Genomic DNA, 22,989 nt, shown 5'->3' with positions numbered 1-22,989 from the left:
CTCGCCATCCTCTTTCAAACAGCAGGGCACTGTTGGAAATGGAAATCTTGAGCTCTCACAGACCCACACAAACAGCCTGGTGTCCCGTGTGGGACACTTATTATGTCTTCTATAAACCATGCACCCCTATCATATCTCTCCTCTGGCCACAACCTTTCACTATCATATACACAGGTTCAGTACTGCAATTTGCTATATCTTATAGATTTCCTGACCTATCTCCTGTCAAAATTTTCTTTTTTCTTTTTTTGTTTTTTAATATGCAACATTGTGTATAAAAACATGGTGACTCTAAAAATAAAGCAAACTTAAATATTTACCGCCCTTCCTCCCTAGCATCTTGTTTTCTGGAAAAATTGTGGCTTCAGTTATGTAATTATTCGCAGTGAGTGCTTTTTAATGGCCTTTCATCACCTTTTTTAAATTTTTTAAATATTTCTTTTAATTAAACAATTTCAACTGAATCACATCAATTAAGTACAAGCAGGCGACTTCAGCATTCCTCTGTAATATCTTATACATTTCAAAATATGTTACAATTATCATATCTATACGGTTAAGGGGTATCAAGAGTCTCTTCATCAATTTGCTGACAAGGTGGGGGACAAATATCACCTCTGTATTGGTTCCAGGCTCCCCATACCTTGCTCCAATTCCCGGGGCATCCCCTAGCTATAAAAACGGACTTTTCCCTATACATGCACCAGTCCAGATCTTCCTTCCACCTCCCCAATAGGGGTGGCCGACCAGCGCCCGATAGCTATGCGATGTTCGTTTTTGCAACCATAAACGCCAATGTTGCCCACTGCTTAGTGTACGTGTTGAGGTCTGTAGGCTCCCAGACGTTTAGTATGCATCTCCGCGCCTCTAGCTCCATGTCAACCCCTAGTACTGCCCTCATTGTGTGGTGGATGTCTTCCCAATACGCTTCTACCTGTTGACAGTTCCACAGTATGTGGATGAATGTTCCTAATTCTCCACAACCCCGGCTACACTCTCCCCTTTCTGCCCGTCCCATACAAACCAATCCGGGTCCCGTCACATAGGTCCTATGCAGTATTTTAAGCTGCACTAATCTCAGCCTGGCCTGGATTGCCACCACCCTTGGGGAGGAGACCGCCTCCTGCCAGTCCTCATCATCCAGTTCTAGGCCTTCACTGTTCCAATTTTCCTTCAGAATCTGTAGTAGATCGTCCATGTTATTTTTTTTTTTTTTTGTTTGTTTTTTTGAAAATTTTATTGAACAATAAGTCAATTACAAGCATGGGCCTACAACCACCAGGGCCGGCCGCTAGATTCAGAAAGGATCATACAGTTATTAAGGCAGTAGTCGACTCCCGGGGCCCAGCCCCGTACATGGCTCCGGATAGTCCTAGGGAAGCAGGATACATAGGTTTAACATAAATAACAAATAAAAACAAAAGGCGAGGCATAAGGGCAAAAAGTGTGGGTCCGGCTACCTCCGGGGGACTCTACTTCAGACCTTCAAATAGCTATCAAGAGGAAGGAGTACTGATAGGTCGGGGGGGGGGTCACGGGAGAGGAACGTCCATATTCGGTTATTCCAAAAAGTCGCAAGGAACCATCAAGGGTCAGGGGGACAAAGCAATATCGGTGTCCACTAGGGGGGGAGTACAGATACCCCCACGATACGCGTTCCATTGCCCCCAGATTCTACCCCATGCCCCCGGTTTACCACGAGCCACATACACAGTCTTCTCCCTGAACATGCACCAGTCCATGTTCTCCTTCCATACGGACACGGTGGGAGGCCGCTGGGAACCCCAAAGCTGCGCTATATCTCTCTTGGCAATCATGTTCCCCAGGGCCGCCCACCGAGTCTGAGCCGCGTTATAATCATTGGGCTCCCACACATTCAGGACACAGCGACGCACCTCCGGCAACAGCGCAACCCCGGTGACTTGTCCCATGACCACATGAACCCGGCGCCAGTATTCAGCCACCTCGCGGCACTCCCAAAGGATATGGAGAAAGGTGGCACTGAGCCCACATCCCCGCTTACAGAGCCCGTCTTCAGAAAATCCCATCGAGACCAAACGGGGACCCGTCACATACACCCGGTGGAGAATCTTAAGCTGGACCAGGCGGAGACGGGCCGGAATGGCGACTTCCTTGGGGGACGACAGTGCGGACTGCCAGTCCTCGTCGTCCAGTTCCACCCCATCCCCCGTCCACGCCTCCCGGAGGCGCACCAAGAGGTCAGCCCGATTATTGATAAGTTTTTTATAAATTAAAGAGATAGTACTGTCGGGGACATGACCATCGAGTATGCGGTCCTCGAGGGGCGAAGAAGCCGGGATCTTGGTCCCCTCCCCAAAAACAGAGAGCAGGGCATGCCGAACCTGGGCGTAGCGGAAGAACTCCCTTTCCGTAAGTTCGTATTCGCTCTGGAGCGCCGCGAATGTTTTAACCGCACCCTTAATCCATAAGTCTCCCACTCTACTAATACCAATCGTGTCCCAACGTTCAAACCCCTTCGTTGTCCAGAGGCTTCCCAGTCGGTCGGAGGCAAACAGGGGAGTAGCACATGTTAATCGCTCACTCCAGCCCATGGCTACATTGGCCGCCTTCCAGATCCGTACCGCAATCTTAGTAGGGCCCGTAAGGGTCCGTCCAGCCGAGCTGGAGTAAAGTGCCCTATTATAGTTTCCGCCGGGAAGCAGGAATTTATCCATCTCATACGCCGGATTCAGGCCAGGCGCATACGTGGCATGGTTAATGGCCGATAGCTGTGAGGCCCAATAATACCTGCGAATGTCGGGAAGCGCGATGCCCCCGTCGTACCAGGGGAGAGTAAGCTTTGCCAGAGCGATACGCGCCCGTCCGTCCCACACCAGTCTCCTCTGCAGGCTCTCCACCTCCCGGAAGTAGGACACAGGAATGACATCGAAGGAGTTCTGAAGTGCATAGAGGAATCTGGGAAGGGACATCATTTTAAACAGTGCTGTCCGACCCAGCGGGGACAAGGGCAGCCTACACCACCGAGCCGTGTCCTCCCTCAAACGCCGAAGTGGAAGCAGGAGATTCTGCTCATAGCGAGCCACCGGGTCCATCGAGACGTATATTCCCAGGTATTTAAAGCCGGACAGAGACAATTGGATCGGAAGCCGAGGCGGCAAGAGAGGAGGGTCGCCGGAGATAGGATAGACACAGGATTTAGACCAGTTGATCGTTAGACCCGAATTTCTCCCAAAGGAAGTCAGAACATCAAAGAGAACATTAAGCGACTGCCGCGGCGAGGTGAGATACAGGAGAATATCGTCCGCATACAACGAGACCCGATCCTCGAAGCCCGGGGCCCACCGGATCCCTCTGATCGAGGGCTCCCAGCGGAGCCAAGCAGCGAGCGGCTCCAGGGCAAGAGCAAAGAGCAGAGGGGACAACGGGCACCCCTGCCTCGTACCCCTACCGAGAGCGAAGGGCCGAGAGACCCGCCCATTAACCACCACCTGAGCCATGGGTCCCGTGTAAAGAAGCTTCACCCAGCCAAGAAATCCGTCCCCAAAGCCGAATTTGGTCAAGACAGCCCAGAGGAATGGCCACTCGATGGTGTCAAAGGCCATCGTGGCGTCTAAAGAAACCAGCACGGCTGGTTCGGAGAGGTACTCCGCCCTGGCGAGGGCGCCGTGAAGACGCCGCAAGTTAAGAGCGGTGTTACGGTGAGGGATGAAGCCGCATTGATCAGGATGAATCAGATCGCAGATGACGCTCAACAAACGATTGGCAAGGACTTTAGCCAGGATTTTAGGCTCTGCGTTTAGCAGTGAAATAGGCCTATAGGAGGCACAGCGGTCTCGTGGCTTACCGTCCTTGGGGATCACGACTATCGTGGCCAGACGCTGGTCGTCAGGAAGGGAGCCTGCCTCAAGGGACTCCTGAAACATACGACGGAGGAAGGGCGCGAGTTTATCCGGGCGCAACTTATATAATTCAATAGGCAGACCGTTGGGACCCATCGCCTTGCCCGAACGAAGGGACCGAATCGCAGTTGCAATTTCCTCTACAGACAAGGGGGCGTCCAGCTGCTCACGGTCTTCGACGGACAGGCAGGGCAAAGCAATATCCCTCAGCAGAAGGCAAGAGTCTTCCTCATCCCTATCAGTCACCGGGGAGTACACGGCCCGGAGGTGGTCAGCGAAACATTCCACAATCTCACCAGGCTCAGTCACACACACTCCATCCGAGACGCGCAGCTCCGGGACCACACGATTCACTCTCTCCTTCTTATCCAGCCACGCAATCAACTTTCCCGCCTTGTCCCCGGCATCATACAATCGACCCTGCTGCTCCCTATACATCGTTTTGGCAGCGTCAGTGACAAGAGACCTGTATTCAAACTGTTTCAGGCTGAGGGCATGGAGCCCGTCCGGAGTGACACCCGTCTCCAAGGCCAACTCCAGCCCCGAGATGTCAGTCTCCAGCTTCACCACTGCCTCACTCTTGAGCTTCTTAGCCACCACTATCTGGGAGAGGGCGTGTCCGCGGATTACGGTTTTAAAGGCTTCCCACAGTGACATTGCGGACGACACCGACCCCTCGTTTTCAAGGAAGTATTGGTCAATAGCCTTAACCAGACTGTCGCGAGTCGTAGGGTCTCGCAGGTACCACGGGTTGATGGGAGCGATCCGCCCTGCAGACCGCGACTCGGTGTCAAAGAGCAGCCACAGCGGGGAATGATCGGAGATACCCCGCGCCAGGTGCCTAACCTCTCGTATCCGACCAGTCTGTGCCGCGGGCATAAGGAAATAGTCTAACCTAGAAAGACTCCCATGCGCCCCAGAGTGAAAGGTGTACTGACATTGGGTCGGATGCATTAATCTCCAACTATCTACCAGACCGAAGGTCTCCAGCAGTCCACCAAGCCATGCCTGGGCAGCGGGGAGGGCCCTGGGTGGGTGACGATCCAGGTCACCCGAAACCACCGAATTAAAGTCCCCGCCCATAAGCAAAAGACTATCCGGAAGTTCAAGCAGCATTCGACCCAAGTCCGCGAAGGTGGAGTTCCGGAGGCCCGGGGGGACGTAAACTGAGACCAGGGAAAGGGGCTGCCCCTCCCACCTCCCAATCAGACACACATAGCGCCCTCTGTCATCCGAGATTACCCTAGTGATATCCAACGGAAGTGAGGATCGCAGGAGAATGCCCACCCCCCTGGAACCAGTTGTGAAACCAGAATGGGCCACGAGGCGGTATCCCCCCCTGTTCATTGCATGACAAACATTACCAACCAGATGCGTCTCCTGGATAAACACCACATCAGGAGTCAGACGACGCAAATACTGCAGTACTACACCCCGTTTGATACGGTCCCCCAACCCATTGACGTTCCATGACACCAGCCTCAACCCGTCCCCCCCCCATCCCCTCCAATAGATCAAAGGCCCCCCAGTCAGTAGCACAGTTCCCGAATCTGGACAAAAATCAGTACCTCGCCCTGCAAACAAAAAACACACAGCAAAACAACCCCTCCCTCCCCCCAACCCCCCCCCAAATCCAACTCCCCCCACCCTGCACCCCTGCGGGCCAGAAAACCCCCCCAACTTGCAGTGTGCCTGTCGCCCTACTAACCCCATTCTACGAAAAGACCCCGGAGGAGGAAAGGGACCCGTCCCCGCCCGCCCCCCACACAGGTCCTAGTGAGACAAAATGAACAAAAGAAGTAAAACCCAGCTGAACAGTGCAAAATGGCAAAATCAAGGACCAAAAGTCACTCCAAAGGGGACCCGTCACCTTCGGCGCCTGCAGAGGGCCCGGGACGGCCACCTCTGTCCGGCAGCGAGTCCAGCCAGTCACTCACGGCCACTGGAGAGTCAAAAAAGGCAGTCCGATCCTCATGTTCCACTCGGAGTTCTGCGGGGTAGAGCATAGAGTACTTTAGGCCCAGTTCACGGAGACGACGTTTCACCCCCTGGAATCCCATCCGCTGTTTCTGGACAAGTTGGGTAAAGTCCGGATAAAAGTTAATGGATGAGTTCTCATGACGAACCGGGCCGTGGACCCGTGAGGCCTGCAGAATCGCATCTCGGTCTCTATAGTGGAACAGTTTGGCCACGATAGGCCTCGGGGGGGCCCCCGGCCGTGGCCGACCGCCCGGAACTCGATGGGCCCGCTCCACGGCAAAGAACTTACTTAGGCCTGCAGGGGCCAACTGTTGGAGGATGAGTTCCTCGACCAGGAGGTCAACCGGGCGGTTGTCGGAGGACTCCGGTACGCCTATGACACGGATGTTGTTGCGTCGGGCCCGTCCCTCGAAGTCCTCCAGCCGCCGAGCCATCTGATCGTTGACCGCCTTAATGTCACCAAGCGCGGCCTGCAGGTCCAACACATCCGCACCAAGGGTGGAGGTCCGCGCATCGAGAGCCTGAACCCTAGTTTTGGAGAGATCTGCCCGAATTAAGGTGACATCGATTGCCACCGTGTCGATTTTACGGGCCAGGGCCTCGTATTGCGTGGCGATGGTTTCCCTGATGCCATCAATGGCGCCCATGATGTCCTGCAGGGAAAGCTCCGGAGAGACGGTCGTGCCACCGCCGGCGGCATCCGGGGGGGGGCCGGTCGCTCCAGGGGACCCTCTGCCCTGAGTGTAGCGGTCCATGTTGTTGGCCTGGACCGGTCCCCCGCGGAGGGAGGCCTTAGTCTTACGCCCCTCGGGGCCCCCCTTGCCCCCCATGTGGTCACGGCCACCGAAGGGGACCGCCGATCAAGAGTCGTAGGGGCACCGGCACCGCAGACCAGGGACCACAAAATAGCGGTGCGGGGGGACCCAAGGCGATGGGCACACTAGTGGCAGGTGGAGACAAGGCCTCGTGCAGAGGCCAAGGAAACACCCCGCCACATCAAGTGCGTTCGCAGGCCAGCCCCCTGAAGTCCGAAAGTGAAACCGAAAGTGGTAGAGCGGCCACTGGCACCGCACTGCAGCCGCTGTTGTTCAATTACGACCCGGCTCCACGGTTCACCTTCGCCCCGGGCACCTCCGTCGGGTGGGTCCCAAAAGTTCGAACAACGACAACTCAGGATTCCCAGGTCCGATCCGAGTTCTGAAAAGAGATACGTGCTCAGCCGGTCTTCATCTGCCAGATTCCATAAACCACATCAGGATATTCTCAGGATAAATTCCGAGGAGCAGCAAGGGTCCGGGGAGCCCTGTGCTCACGCGACCATCTTGGATGCGCGCTAGGCTCCTCCTCCATCGTCCATGTTATTAATTAATTTCCTATAAATGAGGGAAATGGTCTTCTCTGGGATGTGTCCGTCCAGCACTCTAGCCTCCAGTGGGGAGGCCTCCGGGAGCGTCGCGTCGCTAGGGATCTGAGTGAGTAACGCATGGCGGATTTGGAGATAACGGTAATATTCAGGATCCATCAAGCTGTATTGAGTTTTAAGGGATGCAAATGGCACAACCGCGCCCTCCCCCCAAATGTCCTTGATTCGTGAGATCCCAATAAGATCCCACTTATCAAAACCCTTGGATTTCCAGAGGCTCCCCAGTTTCTCACAGTTCCACATCGGCGTGGCCAGCGTAAGTTTAGCATCCCATTTCAGGTGCCTATTGACAGTATGCCATGTCTGGACGGCATGTGCTGTAGGGCCAGTCAGTGGGAACCTACTGGGTTTGGCGTACAAAGCCCTGGTATAGTCTCCCCCCGGGAGCAGCCACCTATCCATTTCATATCCGGGATCATCTGGGCTGCCATATATCCCGTGATTGATAGCCGCCAGCTGGGACGCCCAATAATACTTTTTTTGGTCGGGAAGACTGATACCCCCATCGTACCAGTTGAGAGTCAGCTTTGAAAACGCTATGCGGGGCCTGCCATCCCAGAGAAGTTTCCTCTGGAGACTCTCAATTTCCTTGAAGTAGGACGTTGGGACCGAGTCCATTGTATTTTGGAGAGCATACAAGAAACGAGGGAGTGCCATCATCTTAAAGAGGACCGCCCTTCCCAGCATGGAAAGAGGAAGGGACCTCCAGTGTGCAACATCGGTTTTAAGTCTCTGCATGGGCGGGTCCAGATTACGGGCGAAGCGTAGTCTCAAATCCAGCATCACAGAGATTCCGAGATATCAGAAACCATCCGGCGCGATCTGTATTGGGCAACTCGGCGGTATCAAAGGCGGGTCGCCCGTAAAGACATAGATTACCGACTTGGACCAATTGACAGTGAAACCAGAATATCTTCCGAAAATAGCTAGCACATCCAAGAGACAGATCAGGGATGCCCTTGGAGCAGTGACGTAGAGAAGGATATCGTCTGCATATAGGGAGAGCTTGTCCTCCCAGTCCTGGGTCCACCTCATTCCTCGGATAGATCGGTCTTTCCTAATCCAGGCTGCCAGTGGCTCTAGTGCCAACGCAAAGAGAAGCGGAGACAGGGGGCAACCCTGGCGAGTGCCCCTGCTCAGCCGGAAGTCCTCGGATTTTCGGTTATTCACCACCACTCGGGCCTTTGGGTCGGAGTATAGGAGACGGATCCAACTCACGAATTTGACCAGCACTGCAAATAAATAGGGCCACTCAACCATGTCAAATGCCATGGTAGCGTCTAATGAAACCAGAGCCGCCGGTTCCAGTATGGTAGGCGTTCTACTCAGTACTCCATGTAGGCGGCACAGGTTGAGGGCTGTATTGCGATGTGGCATAAAGCCTGACTGGTCTGGGTGGACCAGCGTAGTGATTACTTTAATCAGACGCGTAGCTAGCAGTTTTGCAAGGATGGCTCCACATTGAGAAGTGATATTGGCCTGTAGGATGTGCAGCTCGTTCTAAGTTTGCCTTCTTTATGTATGACGACGATATCGGCCACCCGTTGGTCATATGGAAGCATTCCTCTCTCTCTGCTCTCTATCAGCATAGCACAGATGTGGGGGTCGAGTTTATTAGGTTTCAGCTTGTACAATTCAACGGGAATACCGTTGGGCCCCGTGGCTTTCCCGGAGCTCACTCCCCTGATCGCCTGCGCCACCACCTCGTCTGTCAGCGGGGACTCCAGGTAGGCCCTATTTTCGTCTGAGAGTGTGGGAAGTCTTATGTCCCTGATCATCTCGCTATTTTCTTCTTCTGTGTACCTGCCGGTCGTACTATATACCGAGCGGTAATAATCTGCAAACGTATCTGCGATGGCCTGCGGCTCGGTAATATGATTTGAGTCGTCTCCCTGTATCTCAGGCACCAGTCGCGACGCCCACTCTCTTCTGTCTAGCCACGCTATCAGCTTTCCTGCCTTGTCCCCTAGTTCATATACTCTGCCCTGGACCTCTCTACTCTGTGCCTTTGCTCTATCCTTGGCAATGCTATTAAACTCGTCTTGCCTCAACTTCAGCAGGTGAAGGTTTTCAGGGGTCACTCCCTGGGCTATCTCCTCCTCTGATTTCAACACGTCCTCCTCTGCCCTCGTCAGTTCTGCCTGTCTGTCCCTCTTCTTCCCCACAATCAGGGAGAGAACTTCTCCCCTAATGACTGTTTTGTACGCCTCCCACAGGGTCTGTGCGGAATCGACCGTGCCCCCATTTTCTTGAAAGTAGTTATCAGAAGCCTTGATAATATTCTTACGGGTAATCGGATGTTTCAGATACCATGGGTTGATTGGGGCTACCCTGCCTACACTCGTGTGATCCAATTCCATTCTAAGCCACACAGGTGAGTGATCAGAAATACCCCGTCCCAGATGGCGAATCTCTTGGATAGTATGGGCCTGTGCCGCCGGGACATGGATGTAGTCTATGCGTGACAGACTGTGGTGTGCGCTCGATATGTTTGTGTATTGTGCCCTGTCAGGGTTATGCGTCCGCCACCCATCCACCATCCCCACCGTTTCTACAAAGTCTGGCAGCCACCTTTGGGCGGGTCTAAGTTCACACGGCGGGTGCCTGTCAATCTCACCGGCCATCACTGCGTTGAAGTCTCCCCCCATTACCAGGATACCCAGTGGAAATGTCAAAAAGATGGAGCCCAGATCCTTGAATGTGTCTGTTTATAAACCGGGCGGAACGTAGATAGAGACGAATGTAGCTGTCTTTCCTTCCCATTGGCCTGAAACCCCTACATATCTGCCTCGTACATCTGACCACGAGGCCTGTATTGTGAAAGGGAATGAGTTCTTGATTAGTATGCCCACCTCTCGTGACCCAGAGGTGAATCCCGCGTGTGCCACCAGTTTGTACCCTCCTCTATGTAAGGCCATGCATTTATTTCCGACTAGGTGCGTTTCCTGTATCATCACCTTTTTTTTAAACCTCCTCCATCCATCTTTTCTCTCCCTCAAGAGCTTCACACCTCTTGGGAGCCTGCTTTCCTAATGGGTAGAAAGCTCTGATTTTATATGAGTCTCCAGAATAATACTTCTTATGTATTCATGTTCTGAGTTCCATTTTTACCTTCCAGTCATAGGTCTCCAGAAGAGGTTGTGACAGGATCTGCTTGTTGTTGGAAATGGCACTTTTTGCAGGGTTATCCTCAAACCTTTTTGCTTCTTCCTCCTTTATTTTTCCTGACCTGTGGTTGTTGGCTATAGGACTCTGGGCACTTTACCACTGCTGATCAGTGCTAAAGTGCATATGCTCTCTGTCTAAATTGTTAATCGTGATTGGTTATTCATGATTGGCATATTTGTTTTACCAGTAGGTCCCTAGTAAAGTGCACTGAGTGTGCCAGGGCTGGTAATTCAAATGCTACTAGTGGGCTTGCAGCACTGATTGTGCCACCCACATGAGTAGCACTGAAAAGAGGTCTCAGGTCTGCCACCACAGCGCATGTGCGCAGTTTGTTAACTGCCATGTCGTCCTGGCCAGTGCACCCACTTGCCAGGCCTTACCCTTCCCTTTTCTTACACATAGGACACCCCTATGGTAGGCCCAAGGTACCCCCCTGGGCAGGGTGCAGTGTATGCGAAAGGTAGGACATGTACTAGTGTTAACATGTCCTGATAGTGAAATACTGCCAATTTAGTTTTTCACTATTGAAAGGCTATCTTGCCCATAGGACAGAATGGGGAGTGCTGTGTAACATGTTTACCCGCATATCTTCCCATAGGAGTGAGATAGAAACTTGGAATCTGGTATCCCAGAACTCAGAATTTAATAACGCATCTTTTAGGGAGGATGGTTTTTAAATTCGGTGTTCTGAAAATAGCACTTTTAGAAAGTGGCTGTTTTTTTGTCCAACCTTTCTGTGTGCCTCTGCCTGTTTGTGGATTGACTGTCTGGTTTGAGAGTGACAGGGGCTGGGGTGGCTCCAGGAGTCTGGGTGAGTTAGCACTAGGTTGAATAGGCCGATCTGCATTTGGAGTGGTGGGAGGAGTAGCACCTGGGCCTGAATAGGACTGTGCCTGCCTTCCACAATGCTGGCTCCACCTCCTGCGGTGTGTCTGATGACCCTGGCCCACACTAACAATGGAAGAAGTTGTGCACTGGCAGAGCGCACCCAGAACTGGTTTGGACTGGGTCCAGGACCTCTCACACATAGAGAACAAAAGACTTTTGGGGTATAAATACTAGAGCTGAAACCCCTGAAAGTCAGACTACTTCATGATCAAGAGGAATCCCTGCCAAAGAAGATCAACCAAAGAGACTGAGGAGAAGTACTGCCCTTGCTGTGTGTGGCCTGCAGTTTACGGTTTCTACTGAGCAGAGGACCAAGGGACTTTGCTGTGTGCTGTGTCTCATGCTTGATGAAGGACTTTGCTGTGTGCTGTGTCCATCTGCAGAAAAGTCTCCAAGGGCCTGAGAAGAGCTGGCCTCCTGTTTCTGAAGTCCCAGGCACAAAAGGACTTCAGAAACAGCTTCCCTGAACTTCCTTGCTGGGAGCTCCCGTCAGCCAGGAGGGCCTGTAACTGTGTGTGAGGCCTTTTTGCTGTTTGGAGTTGGAAGTGCGACGCAACGAGAGAGAAGCGTGACGCTGCTGCTGTAGCCGCTGACGCATCATCGAGGAAGCGTGTCGCCATTGCCGCTGTTAGCCGTCGGATCACCAGAGGAGCATGCCACCGCCACAGAGGGTGCTGTTGCATCACCGGAGAAGCGTGTCGCAGGGCCGTCGCATCGCTGAGGAAGCGCGCCACCGCTGATCGCCGTCACAACACCGGAGAAGCATGTCGCAGGGCCTGTAGCGGCTCAGAAAACCACTGAATTCACCACACGGCCGTTGCATCGCAGTAAAGACACCATTTTGTCGCATCGCACCGGATCGTCGCAACGCATCGAGGGGCCATCTTGTTGCATCGTAACCGGAACGCAGGAAGAATCGACGCATCGCCTTCTCTGCGCCCCTTTTGTTTGTTTTGCATTCCGCATCCCAGGTACTTTGAGACTAAAGTGTTGCATTTATCATCTACAAGTTTATTCTTGCAACAATCCTTTTTAAAGACATTCTACTGAGTTTCTGTATGTTGGATTTTTGTCGTTTTGGTCTTGTTTAGTTTAGATAAAGATATTTTACTTTTCTTAAACTGGTGTGGTGTCCATTTGTGGTGTTCTCACTGTTACTGTGAGTGTTGGTACAAATACTTTACACATTGCCTTTGGGATAAGCCTGTCTGCTCGTGCCAAGCTACCAAAGGGGAGAGCAGGGGTTATCTAAAGTGTGTATACCCCTTACCCTGACTAGAAGCAAGGGTCCCTATTTAGTCAAAGGTACCTACCTCTGCCAACTAAAGACCCCCATTTCTAACACTTGGTCTAACATCTGTGTTTGAGCCTAGTCCCTTCAACTCCTTCTCATGGTCCTCCTGCCACCTTCTCATCTTTTCCTGGGCATGGCTACAACATTTGCGGGTCACACGGTGATGCTAGATGGAGCTTAGAGTCAGACACCAGTGTTCCTGTTTGATGCTCCTCTTTTCTCTGCTCTCTTCACTTTCAGCTAATTAAGGGACATGCATATCCACTCTTTGCTACCCTGACATCTTCTGAACCACACACAGCCTCTATGCCTCATGAAGGATTAGTGCTTTGCAGTCTGACAGTGCAGTTTATCCACCTGATTTCCACAACCCATTTCCTGTAGATGTTAGGTAAGAGCCCTTCCTAAATTCTTGCTTATTGTTGTGCAGGCCATGCCCCTCCTGGCTCTTCCTTGTGCATTTCACAGCACCTTTCTAAGAATGGGTGTTTTCCACAGCTTTCCTTTTAGGACTCCTCTCAGTTGCATGGGTTGTGGGTAGATCTATCTCCTCTTATGTGCCTTTCCCCGCAAGGCACCAAACATAGCTTCGTCTTTTGGGGCGACTTGGGAGTGCAGGGGCCTCACAATGTGACTTGTTTCACCCTTTTCTTGTCCCAAGGCTCACAAGCTCTCATCTATATTTTAACAAAAAGGACTTCAAGTTTGGGGGTCCACCATACTTTGGTTCATCATGCGAGGGTTACCTATCAAGGTTCTATGCCACTGAGATGCACACATCAATTAGCACCATCTACCATCCCACAGCCTCCCGGTGCTCAGGTTTACCTGCTCCTGGAGTCTGATGCCCACTGTTACGATGGATAACGGCTGATGACATAAATACAAGGAGTCGCTCAGTTCTGTCTGTTTTTCTTTACAAATCTGCAGATTTTATGTTTTTCTTGGATGTTAGCCTTGAGAAATAGGCATGGCTGGTGTTGAGCTCCATGCGGGAAGATGTTGTGTTCTTACCACATCGACACACTCCTCCTGCAAAATAATACTAGCAAACTAAGCTATACCAAAATTCTTTTAAACATTTACCATTCAGTAGGAACATTTTTGCTACTGTCTTTGTCACATATGGAAATTATACATCCTAAGAACGATGATGACCTACATCTTCTTTCAGTGCTGCCTCTTCAAACTCCGAGAATTCTCCGATGTTCTCTTGCAACACCACAACAAGAGTGTTAAAGGAGTACCTTTCATCAAACATAGTGTGTATACTATATTTGTCTGACTTTAAGAATAGAAAGATCGCCATTTTTATTTTTCACATTTATAAAGGATTCTGTAGTCATTTTATTCTTCAAATATTAGAAATGTAATAATGCTGTATAGAGAAAAGAAATCATGAGAAATAGAGGTAAGAGTCTGTGCATGTATCATTAAAGAGAAAATTAAGGTTTAAATGAGAGGAAAAGGTACACAATATGCAGAAAGTACTAACAGCTACAGTGGTTTCTTCAATTCAAAGCAATTTGGGGGGGTGATGTTTTATGACACGCAATTAGCCCTGCCTGCAGTGGTCATAAGCAGTTGCCCACGTTTATTGTTGATGGAAAAAAGTTCAAAATAGCATGTAGATGTTCGAAGATTAGTTGAGGGTCATTCAAGGATGTCAAAGTGTCTCCATCATGCTCATGCGAACACCCAGGTTGGTTATCCCTTTATTCATTGACAGTTGGTCCTATTGGTACCTGTTTGGGCTAGAAACGGACGTTTATCCCAGTGTTTGATTTATGTACCATAAAAAGAAAAACACTGTATAACATAAATAATTCCGCAGTGGCCAAGTTGTGTGGAGAGATAGAGCTACAGTGGTGAGTTAATAGAAACCCATATCTTCTCTAGGACAGCAGGCTTCATGTGAACAATGATGGAGGATGGCAACAATGTATGCTCTTGCATATGGAAACTCTAGTGAGGTGTGTCCATTAGCATCTGCATGTGATTCGGCTTGGGGCCTCACCATGGTGCGTGGGACATTGTGAGCACCAAAGCAGAAAGTCAGTGGTGTTGGAAAATGTGGAAGTTGTGAATTCTCAGATAATGCTCATGGGGGCATTAACTCCTCATCCTTGCTCTCCTCCATAGGCACACTTAGTGCATCCTATTCTCTGGCTGTTGGGAGCTTGTGAAGGCCACGCACCTCCTTGCTTTTTTAAGGCTATGCCTTTGCTGGTTGAAAGCCTTTTAACAGCAGCTTCCCATTCCGTCATTTGTAGGCCCGAGGAGGATTTCCATTGCATGGCAAAGGTACATTTCTCTCCGATTAGTAATAGATCTGCACATTTGGTGCCCGCTCTGCCCCGTTTGGGGTAGGGTGTGGGACCCAAGATTAGGGTTCTGGGCAGTGTAGCAGTCCCTGCCCATGACATTATATTTATGCATGTGTGTATCTTTTTATCAAAACTGCATTACTAAATGGCAGCTCCACATTACGTGAAAGCAGTCTGCTGTAATTTTGTGGCACCGAAGGCAGTTTGCTGTGTTGTCGGGGTATAATTTGAGTATGCAAGGAAATAAATAAGATGAGTGGAGCTGATAGCCCTGAAGTAATCTGGGGTACCGGGAGGTTTCTCGAGGATGTTTGAGTATTTTATCCAAAGTTTTGTCATCAAGTGGGTGCTCTAAGTCCCTTTCTCACTGAAGTTTAAGTTTAGTTAAGGGGTAGCATGGAAAATCACCAGTGGCCTATAAACCCGTGTAATTAATCTGGGCCTGAAAAGTGCTTGTGGTTCAGTGGTGGTGATGTGTCGAAGGACGTGCAGCTGAGCCAGGAGGAACTGTGGGTCAGGAACGGGCCAGGGTGGAGCTCAGAGCTATTCAGTAAAGATTCATAGGGCGGTCCTACAATGTTCTCAAAGAGGTGTCCTATTGTAGTAAGACCAGCTTGGGTCCATCAGGCCATTGTTGCTCTGCTCTGAATGGACGGGAGAGTAAATAGTAGAGAGAGCAGAATGTCGGGTGTGTTTAGCACAATGGCAGGTGGCCGTTGCAGGTTCCGCCAGTGGCATTGTTGAGCCACTCTAACCTGGGTTTGGCTTTATGCAGTCTAGAGGGGCTCAGGAACCAATTTGCTCTTAGTGCCATTTTGTTAGGACTCTCAGTTTGACTCAGTTAATGGAGATTTAAGCTGGCCACCCAACGTGAGAGCCATTGAAGTTGTGCACATTAGTAATAACTTTCAAAATCGGGTGGTCGACACCCCTGCAATCCACCGGTGATTTCATTGTGACCAGGGCTACACTGGGGCAGGTCTTGTTCCTATTCAAATCCTGAAGTAGACTGTCCATCTGTTTAAAATGTGATTGAGATAGGATGCATGATAAAGTTGTGTAATAATAAAGCAGTCAGCGCAATACCACCATTTAGGCCACTGCTGTCCTGCCCACCATCGACCAAGAAAGGGAGCGCTAAAAGGAGACCTGGGAACAGAGGAATCTCACCGTCGTCCTATGTTCCCTTCTATGATATCTGCTTCAGCATGATAGACTCATACCCCATCTAGGAAGGGTATTCAAGGTAGAGTCCCATGCTAATGGGGTGCTCATCTCCTATAAACATATTGCTCTGTCATGGTGCAACACCGTGGTTTTACTTTCTTTCTAATAAAAATTCTGAGAAATATCATCAGTTCGTTCTTAACATTTCTTATTCCATCACTTTGAAACTGTAGTGTGTTCCATTGAAATGAATTCAGTGCAGTGTTACTGCAAAAAAGAACACCTCAATTAGTTTTATTTTGAACAGAAAAGTGTAACGCTCAATGAATCAACGAAATGAAACATATTTCCAACAGTGACAATAAAAGTAAATTCAGTTATAGCTGTTATCCATTTGTGAACCCCATAGCCTTAACTGCACATCTGTAGCCATTTCCCCCAAACCATATACCCCTAATTCGTATAACGCAAGCCCTATACCACAAACCCTCAACACAAAATCCTTAACCCTAAACCCAACCCCTAACACCATACAGCCTCTATATCCCATGCCCTTAACAGTTGACCTGTAACCCAATACACCTATAGTCTATACCTGAGAGAATTATTCCTATACCCCTAACACTATGCCCTAAATTCTTAACCCTATACCGTTAACCTTACTCCCCAAACCTTTAACCATGTATGCCTAAACCTGTAACCTTAATCCTAATTCCCCAAGCCTGTTCATTTCTTTCATACTGTCCTTACTTCAATATATTTTGGGAACAAACACTTAGGGATGTGTTCCTTTTTCAAATTATTATTTCTAAAAAAATGTATTTGGAAGTTTTGAAGCAATACTGTGCCTATACTAGGAAAAGGGAACCTGGTCCATTATAGGGGGGCAGTGATTTCTCTGTAATTTTCACCTGTTTATGATGTCAGTAGGAGATAGATGGTTTCTTTAAAAAAAATAAGTGAATCGCTAACTAAAGGTAATCAAATGTAAAGTCAGACGGCTAAGGTGCCAAAATAAAGCATTGATTTAAAAAATAATATTAATTGTTTCAACATTTATGTTGAGGGTTGGTATCACATCATCTATTAATCTGCCCTGGTTCGTCCTGAATTGCTCAGAAATTCAGCACAGTCCATCCTCATATATTGCAGGTTGAGGAGGCAGACTTGGAATTGGAAGTTGACACACCTCCTGGCTAATATTATGAAATGTATAATAACAAATGATATTTTTCAAGTTATTATTGTTTGACAACGGAATTTATACTCATTTGTTTACAGACATGCATCCGTATTTTTTGCTGCTTCAGTTGTAGCAGATAACTAAGATATACCAGTTTAGCGAGGACCACAGCCACTAAACAAATGAGCATTTTTCTCTGTTAACAAACATTCTTTCTATTATGGGTTAGACACTTTCCAAATATTGGCGCTATCCACCAAGGAATCATGACAGATATTTGAATTGACCATTTCTTACCACAATAGAATGAATAGTAGTAACTTTTGTAATTAAAATTAGCAACATAATGTGATTCCCGTGAAATGTTTTTACCACCTCCTATCAACAAGATGCAAAGTGACTTAAGACAATCAAGCATTTGTTTAGGAGGCAGAACATGAGTGTAGTTTAGAGTAGTTGGGCAAAATGATTGGAGCGATTATTGGATTAGTGAACGTAGCACAGCTTTAATCCTGGGCTAAAAAGTGAGAGATTAGACTAAGAAGAAAGCTGGTTTCTGCAGCCAGGTAACAGGAATTTGAGCATGTCCTTATTAAGACCACAGTTTGAAGGCAAGTCTCAAACCCTGTCAGCATACTAAATGTAATTTAGAAAATTATGTTAATGTTGTTTCTTTTAGTCACCACTTCTGGTTTAGTGCTAATATAATTTGAGCTTTAGGAGCTGTGTGCCATTGTACCAACAGTATTACCTAATTAGCTCTTGCAGTACTCTGAAATTGATATTGAAGTAGCGAAAGAACAGAGAGCAAAATCATTGATGAAGTTGAATATTTAAACCAGCCCTGCTGGAAACTGATAGTAATTACTAAACCAACCGTAAATAGATCGGTGTATGTTCTTACATCTACACAAGGTCCAGTATAATACAGTGGTTTATTGTTTTCAAGGAAAGCAATAGGGCTGACCAGATGGTGCTCATCTTCTACACCAGCTCATCTGTGGTGCACAACATTTCAGACTCTGTGGCATTCTACCAGAACAGTCTGAAGCTAGAATGTTATGATTCCGGGAGGGTCTGAGTCAGGTACCTTCCATTTGTACATAGTATACACGGCAAGTGTAAAGATAACAAATAAGGTGATAAGCAAAAAGCGGTGTAATCTAAACTTACTTTTAACCAAGGATTCACAACACCCTCTTTCATTCCTTGCAAGAGGAAATATTTTATCGGTTGTAAAAAGATGTATACCATCATACAGGGACAATATTTGACTTGGGGCTGGGGCATGAGCGCATGTATATTTTGCTGCATTGTTTTTGTTTAGAATCTGCACTTGAATGAATAAGAGTGGTATTTTCTTAATCGGGATTTGTTATTTTAGAAGAATCTTCTCTAGCAATATGTTCAAAGATTACAACTTAGTTTGACTTTTCTCGAACTGGAGTTAATACTGGGGCCCAGATTTACTAAAAAGTCACGCAACGCAGCAAGACAGCTTTCTGCAATGCGTTGCATGACAGGGAGTGAGCAGGAATGTGCCATATCTACTAAGATATGGTGCATTCCTGCTCTCTCCCTGCGCTGGCTCACTGTATGCTGCTTAGCGCCAACACAGGCACCGTGGTGCAAGGGTGCCTGTGTTACAGGCAGGATTGTTTTTGTTCAGAATGAACACCTTCCTGCAAGAAAACAATCATCAGAGACGTTTTCCTCTTTCTATTTGTGCAGTAGAATTCAGCACAAGTAAAAAGAGGAAATAACGAGGAGACAAACATTTTCCTCCTCATTACACCAGTGTTTTAAAGGAGAACCATTTTGGCATTACCCCAGGTTTACTATTCTTACTAAATCTGGGAATGTGAGAAAATCCATGGGTGGATGCGTGGGAAAACCCACACTCCACCGATGGAACGCCTTCCCAACGCAGAATAACGCAAAGCAGTGACTTTCGGTGCCTTGCGTTATTCTGTATTTACTAAGCCAATCAGAACCATGCAAGGTGATTTTGCCAGGTTTAGTAAATCTTACTGAAGCCCTTGCATTGCCTTGCACCGCCTTGTGTGACACAATGACAACGCAAGGGCTTCGAAAATCTTGGCCCTGGTTTGTAGCATAATGCAAGAGCATGTAATTGCTTGAAAACCAGTGTGTTTAACTTGAGGGTTTTTCCATTTCTCTTTGGTGTTTAGATTAATGTACAAATGCGTGTGTTCATATTCCATATCATGCAGCAAATGACAAAATAAAATTCTAATCAACAGGTTTTGGAAAAAGAAAAAGAAAAGTTGCAGATTCTTTGCAAGTACACCAGGAAAACCTGCAAGAAGAAGAATCAGAAATATGTGATGATTTTGAAAGTGCTTTGAGTGACTCCGAGATTTTGACATTTCAACTAAACACAGATCAGCAGTGTGGACTATACACATGTGCAGAATGTGACAAAAATTTCACTTTGAAAGAAAGCCTTATAATTCATTTAAGAACACATGCAGTAGATAAACCCTATCCATGTGCGAAATGTGATAAGAGTTTCAGTCTGAAGAGAAATCTGAAAAGACACCAGAGAACTCACATAGAGGAAAATGAACGACGATATCGATGTGATGAATGCGAGAAAACCTTTTGTCAGAAGGATAGCCTTGTCAAACACAAAAGAACACATACAGGAGAGAGACCTTATCATTGTACCGAGTGTGATAAAAGGTTCAGTGTAAGGGTAAATCTTATCACCCACCAGAGGATACATTCTAGTGAGAGGCCCTATCAGTGTACTCAGTGTGACAAAAGCTTTACCCAGAAGGCGCATCTCATTGGACATGAAGCAAAACATACTGGAGTGAGACCTTATCAGTGTTCTAAATGTGATAAAAGCTACAGTTTCCAGGGCTCTCTTATAAGACACCAAAACTCACACACTGGGAATGCTGGTTCCACTACAGCAGCCAAAGAGAAAGCCCTAAAGAAACAGCAGATATGAATCCTACAAGGATTGAGACTCAAATCTGTAAGTGAACACTTGAATTAGAGTGGTAATCTGCTAACTTGCAAAACAGAACTGTATAATCATGAGCCATGGTTCCTTACTGAACACCGTTCAGTACATCGTATATATGCAAAAATGGCCTAGGTTGTAAGTGCCTAGCTAGGAGGGACCTTAAGGTTAAAAGGATCAAGCGTTCTACCTGCAAAGCAGGGCGTTATCCTGTTCCGCTTTGAATTTGGAAAGCAGTCATTTGCTGTGATAACATGGAAGCTTATACGAACCAATTTGTGTCTATTAACCGTGAGTGAGAATGGAGTAACAGTGCAACATTAAAGATCAGAAACAGAGTACACCAACAGAGATTAAAGATGAAAAAGCACAAGTGGAAAAATAAACAGCTGAAATACCAGCATTGGAATGTATATGAAATACAAAATGTAAAATACAAAATGTATTAAATTATTTGACTGTAAAAATAAGAAGGGTAATATATAAATTACTTATACATACATGTACGTAACAATAAAGTTTACTTATAGTGACCAGCCTATATGTAGGAAAGGTTTTGCAGTAGTTTTACTTAATTTATTTGTAATATGCTTTACACATCCAAACTGCAGCTTCTTGAAAACCTGATGCCTTTCCTACACAGGAAAATAATTGAATAAACTAATAAAATGCACCTTATTTAAATAAATAATTATTTTAAAAAAGGAAAGTGGTTCCCTTAGAATGTGTAATGCTTCCAGAAAGTATCTCAAAATTAACTAATTGCAGAGCAGACTTCATTATTTCCAGCAAGACGTCTCCCTTAATCGGGCATTATGTCTGCAAAGTAGGTGTGGTTTTGGTACATCCAGCAGGCATGTTTGCTCAAAAGCAATAGGAAAATCTAAATATCGCAAATTTCTCTTTGAATTTAAACATAAGAATTATTGTAAATATAGTTTTAATCCTGATCATCTGAATATTTTATCATTTTAGTGCTATAATAATTGATGGCAAAGTACACTTATTCTTTATTTCTTCTTGTTACATTAAATTATAGTTGGAGACCTGCTTTAGAAGTTCGGCTGCTAATCCCCAGACCGTTTAATTTAATATTCAACAATAAATCTGTTATAATTTTATGCTTCCGAGGTCTTTTTTTTATCTAGAACAAAATAGATGTTATAATTAGCGGTTGTACATCCTGTTTTTCTCCTATTAAAAGCAACTGTGATTTTGTCTTAATTTTTTTTTTTTTTGTAAATTTCTTTATTAATACAATCAGTATTCCAACATCACTTCACAAGCAACAAAGCAACACGTTATAGTCCATCTATACCCAATAATTAAACTCCGTTCAGAGCGCACGGTACACATATCGTGGGAGGCATCAGTAAAAGATTATATTTACAGTTACATTGTGGCCAAGGCCATACATCTTTATACTGCTTCTTGAGGGGTAGTTCCCTAAGATCCTTCTGCATGCCATAGTCCGTATGCAGTTGTGCCTTCAAATCAAATTCCTACTAGTTGATTTACACTTTTAATGAAAACAACCACCCCCCCTCAACAAAATACTATCACCAGATTTTGTCTTTAATTGACATAAAAGTCAGCTGGCTGACCGAGTTCATATGTAATTGCTTAGATTGGTGTTGTTTTTTCTGAGCACTGTTATTTATCTTTGCAGTTGATATTGTTTCCTTGTATCCCCAAATAGATGTTCCACTTTAGCAGTGTTTACCATGCCTATGTAGATCCTAACCAGAGTTCTTTGGAATCCAACGTATTCTTTCAATAAATTAAGTTAATACTAACCACCTTTTAAAGCTCAAGTAAAAAGGACGTAAATAGGTGCAGTACTGTAATATCACAGGGAATCAAGAAATGACACACTCGAAATATGATGACACAGATAGCAACATAATGAACTTTGAAAGAAGAATTAACACTTGACTAAGTAGGAAGGAGTGCATTGAAGATTGGAAATCATTCCTAGCAGGCCTTGCTTACTAAATGCAGGCCCGAGTGCAAACTACTCCAACATACAGCTGCAAGATTTGCTAATTGAAATAAAATGTGGATAAAGCACCCACATAAAGAAATTACTCACCTGTATCTCCAGTTATCCATAATTTATGTCTTTTGTACATTCACATGCTTGAATCATTGCCCGTCATCAGGCTGGACGGTGTTAAACTGGCCGTAGGCTTGTTTAGTACACCTTTCACCTTATTTAAAACAACCCAAAGTCTAGCCAGTGAGATGGAAGTGCTGAGCTCTCTACTCATCCTAGAGACCACCATACATCAGATTTTATAGAACCAGTATAAAGGACAGAATGGGTACCTAATGAGCGTCTGACTGGGAAGAAGGAATGGTTGCACATAAATCTATTCTAAATACCAATGTTCAAGAACTGGAATAGCGGTGAGAAGCTAATTTTGTCTCTAGTATTGGGCCTTTCAAGGATCCGGATCACCTTCTTTGAAACAGGATGCATAGTACTTCTTGGCCCATAAAAGAAATCCGCTGCAGTGTTCAAGCCCCGACTGTAGTACTTTGTGAACATGTACCTGTTTTTCCACACTGCTGCTTGACAAAGGTCCAGGAGTCATACCCCTGTGTACAGTGCAACTATTGCCAACATGCTTCTGGTGGAATGTGCTATCACCCTGCTTTCATGGGGTGCTTGGGTTTCTCA

At 47.0% G+C, this 22,989-nt stretch overlaps 1 protein-coding gene across 3 annotated transcripts in view; it reads left to right on the top strand.

Annotated features, from left to right (window-relative positions):
• LOC146861854 (uncharacterized) overlaps positions 1 to 21,425 on the top strand; it is a 225,551-nt gene extending 204,126 nt beyond the window's left edge. For all 3 annotated transcript variants that reach the window (XM_085641017.1, XM_085641020.1, XM_085641019.1), the window contains one exon: positions 19,576 to 21,425. In XM_085641017.1, the coding sequence (XP_085497143.1) occupies positions 19,576 to 20,291 (716 nt within the window). In that variant the 3' untranslated portion in view covers positions 20,292 to 21,425. The remainder of the gene's footprint in view (positions 1 to 19,575) is intronic.
• Positions 21,426 to 22,989: the final 1,564 nt, after the last annotated feature.

This window comes from Triturus cristatus, chromosome 2_2 (genome assembly GCF_964204655.1).
Source record: "Triturus cristatus chromosome 2_2, aTriCri1.1, whole genome shotgun sequence".
Lineage (NCBI taxonomy): Eukaryota > Metazoa > Chordata > Amphibia > Caudata > Salamandridae > Triturus > Triturus cristatus.
This window is presented reverse-complemented; position numbering and strand designations above follow the sequence as displayed.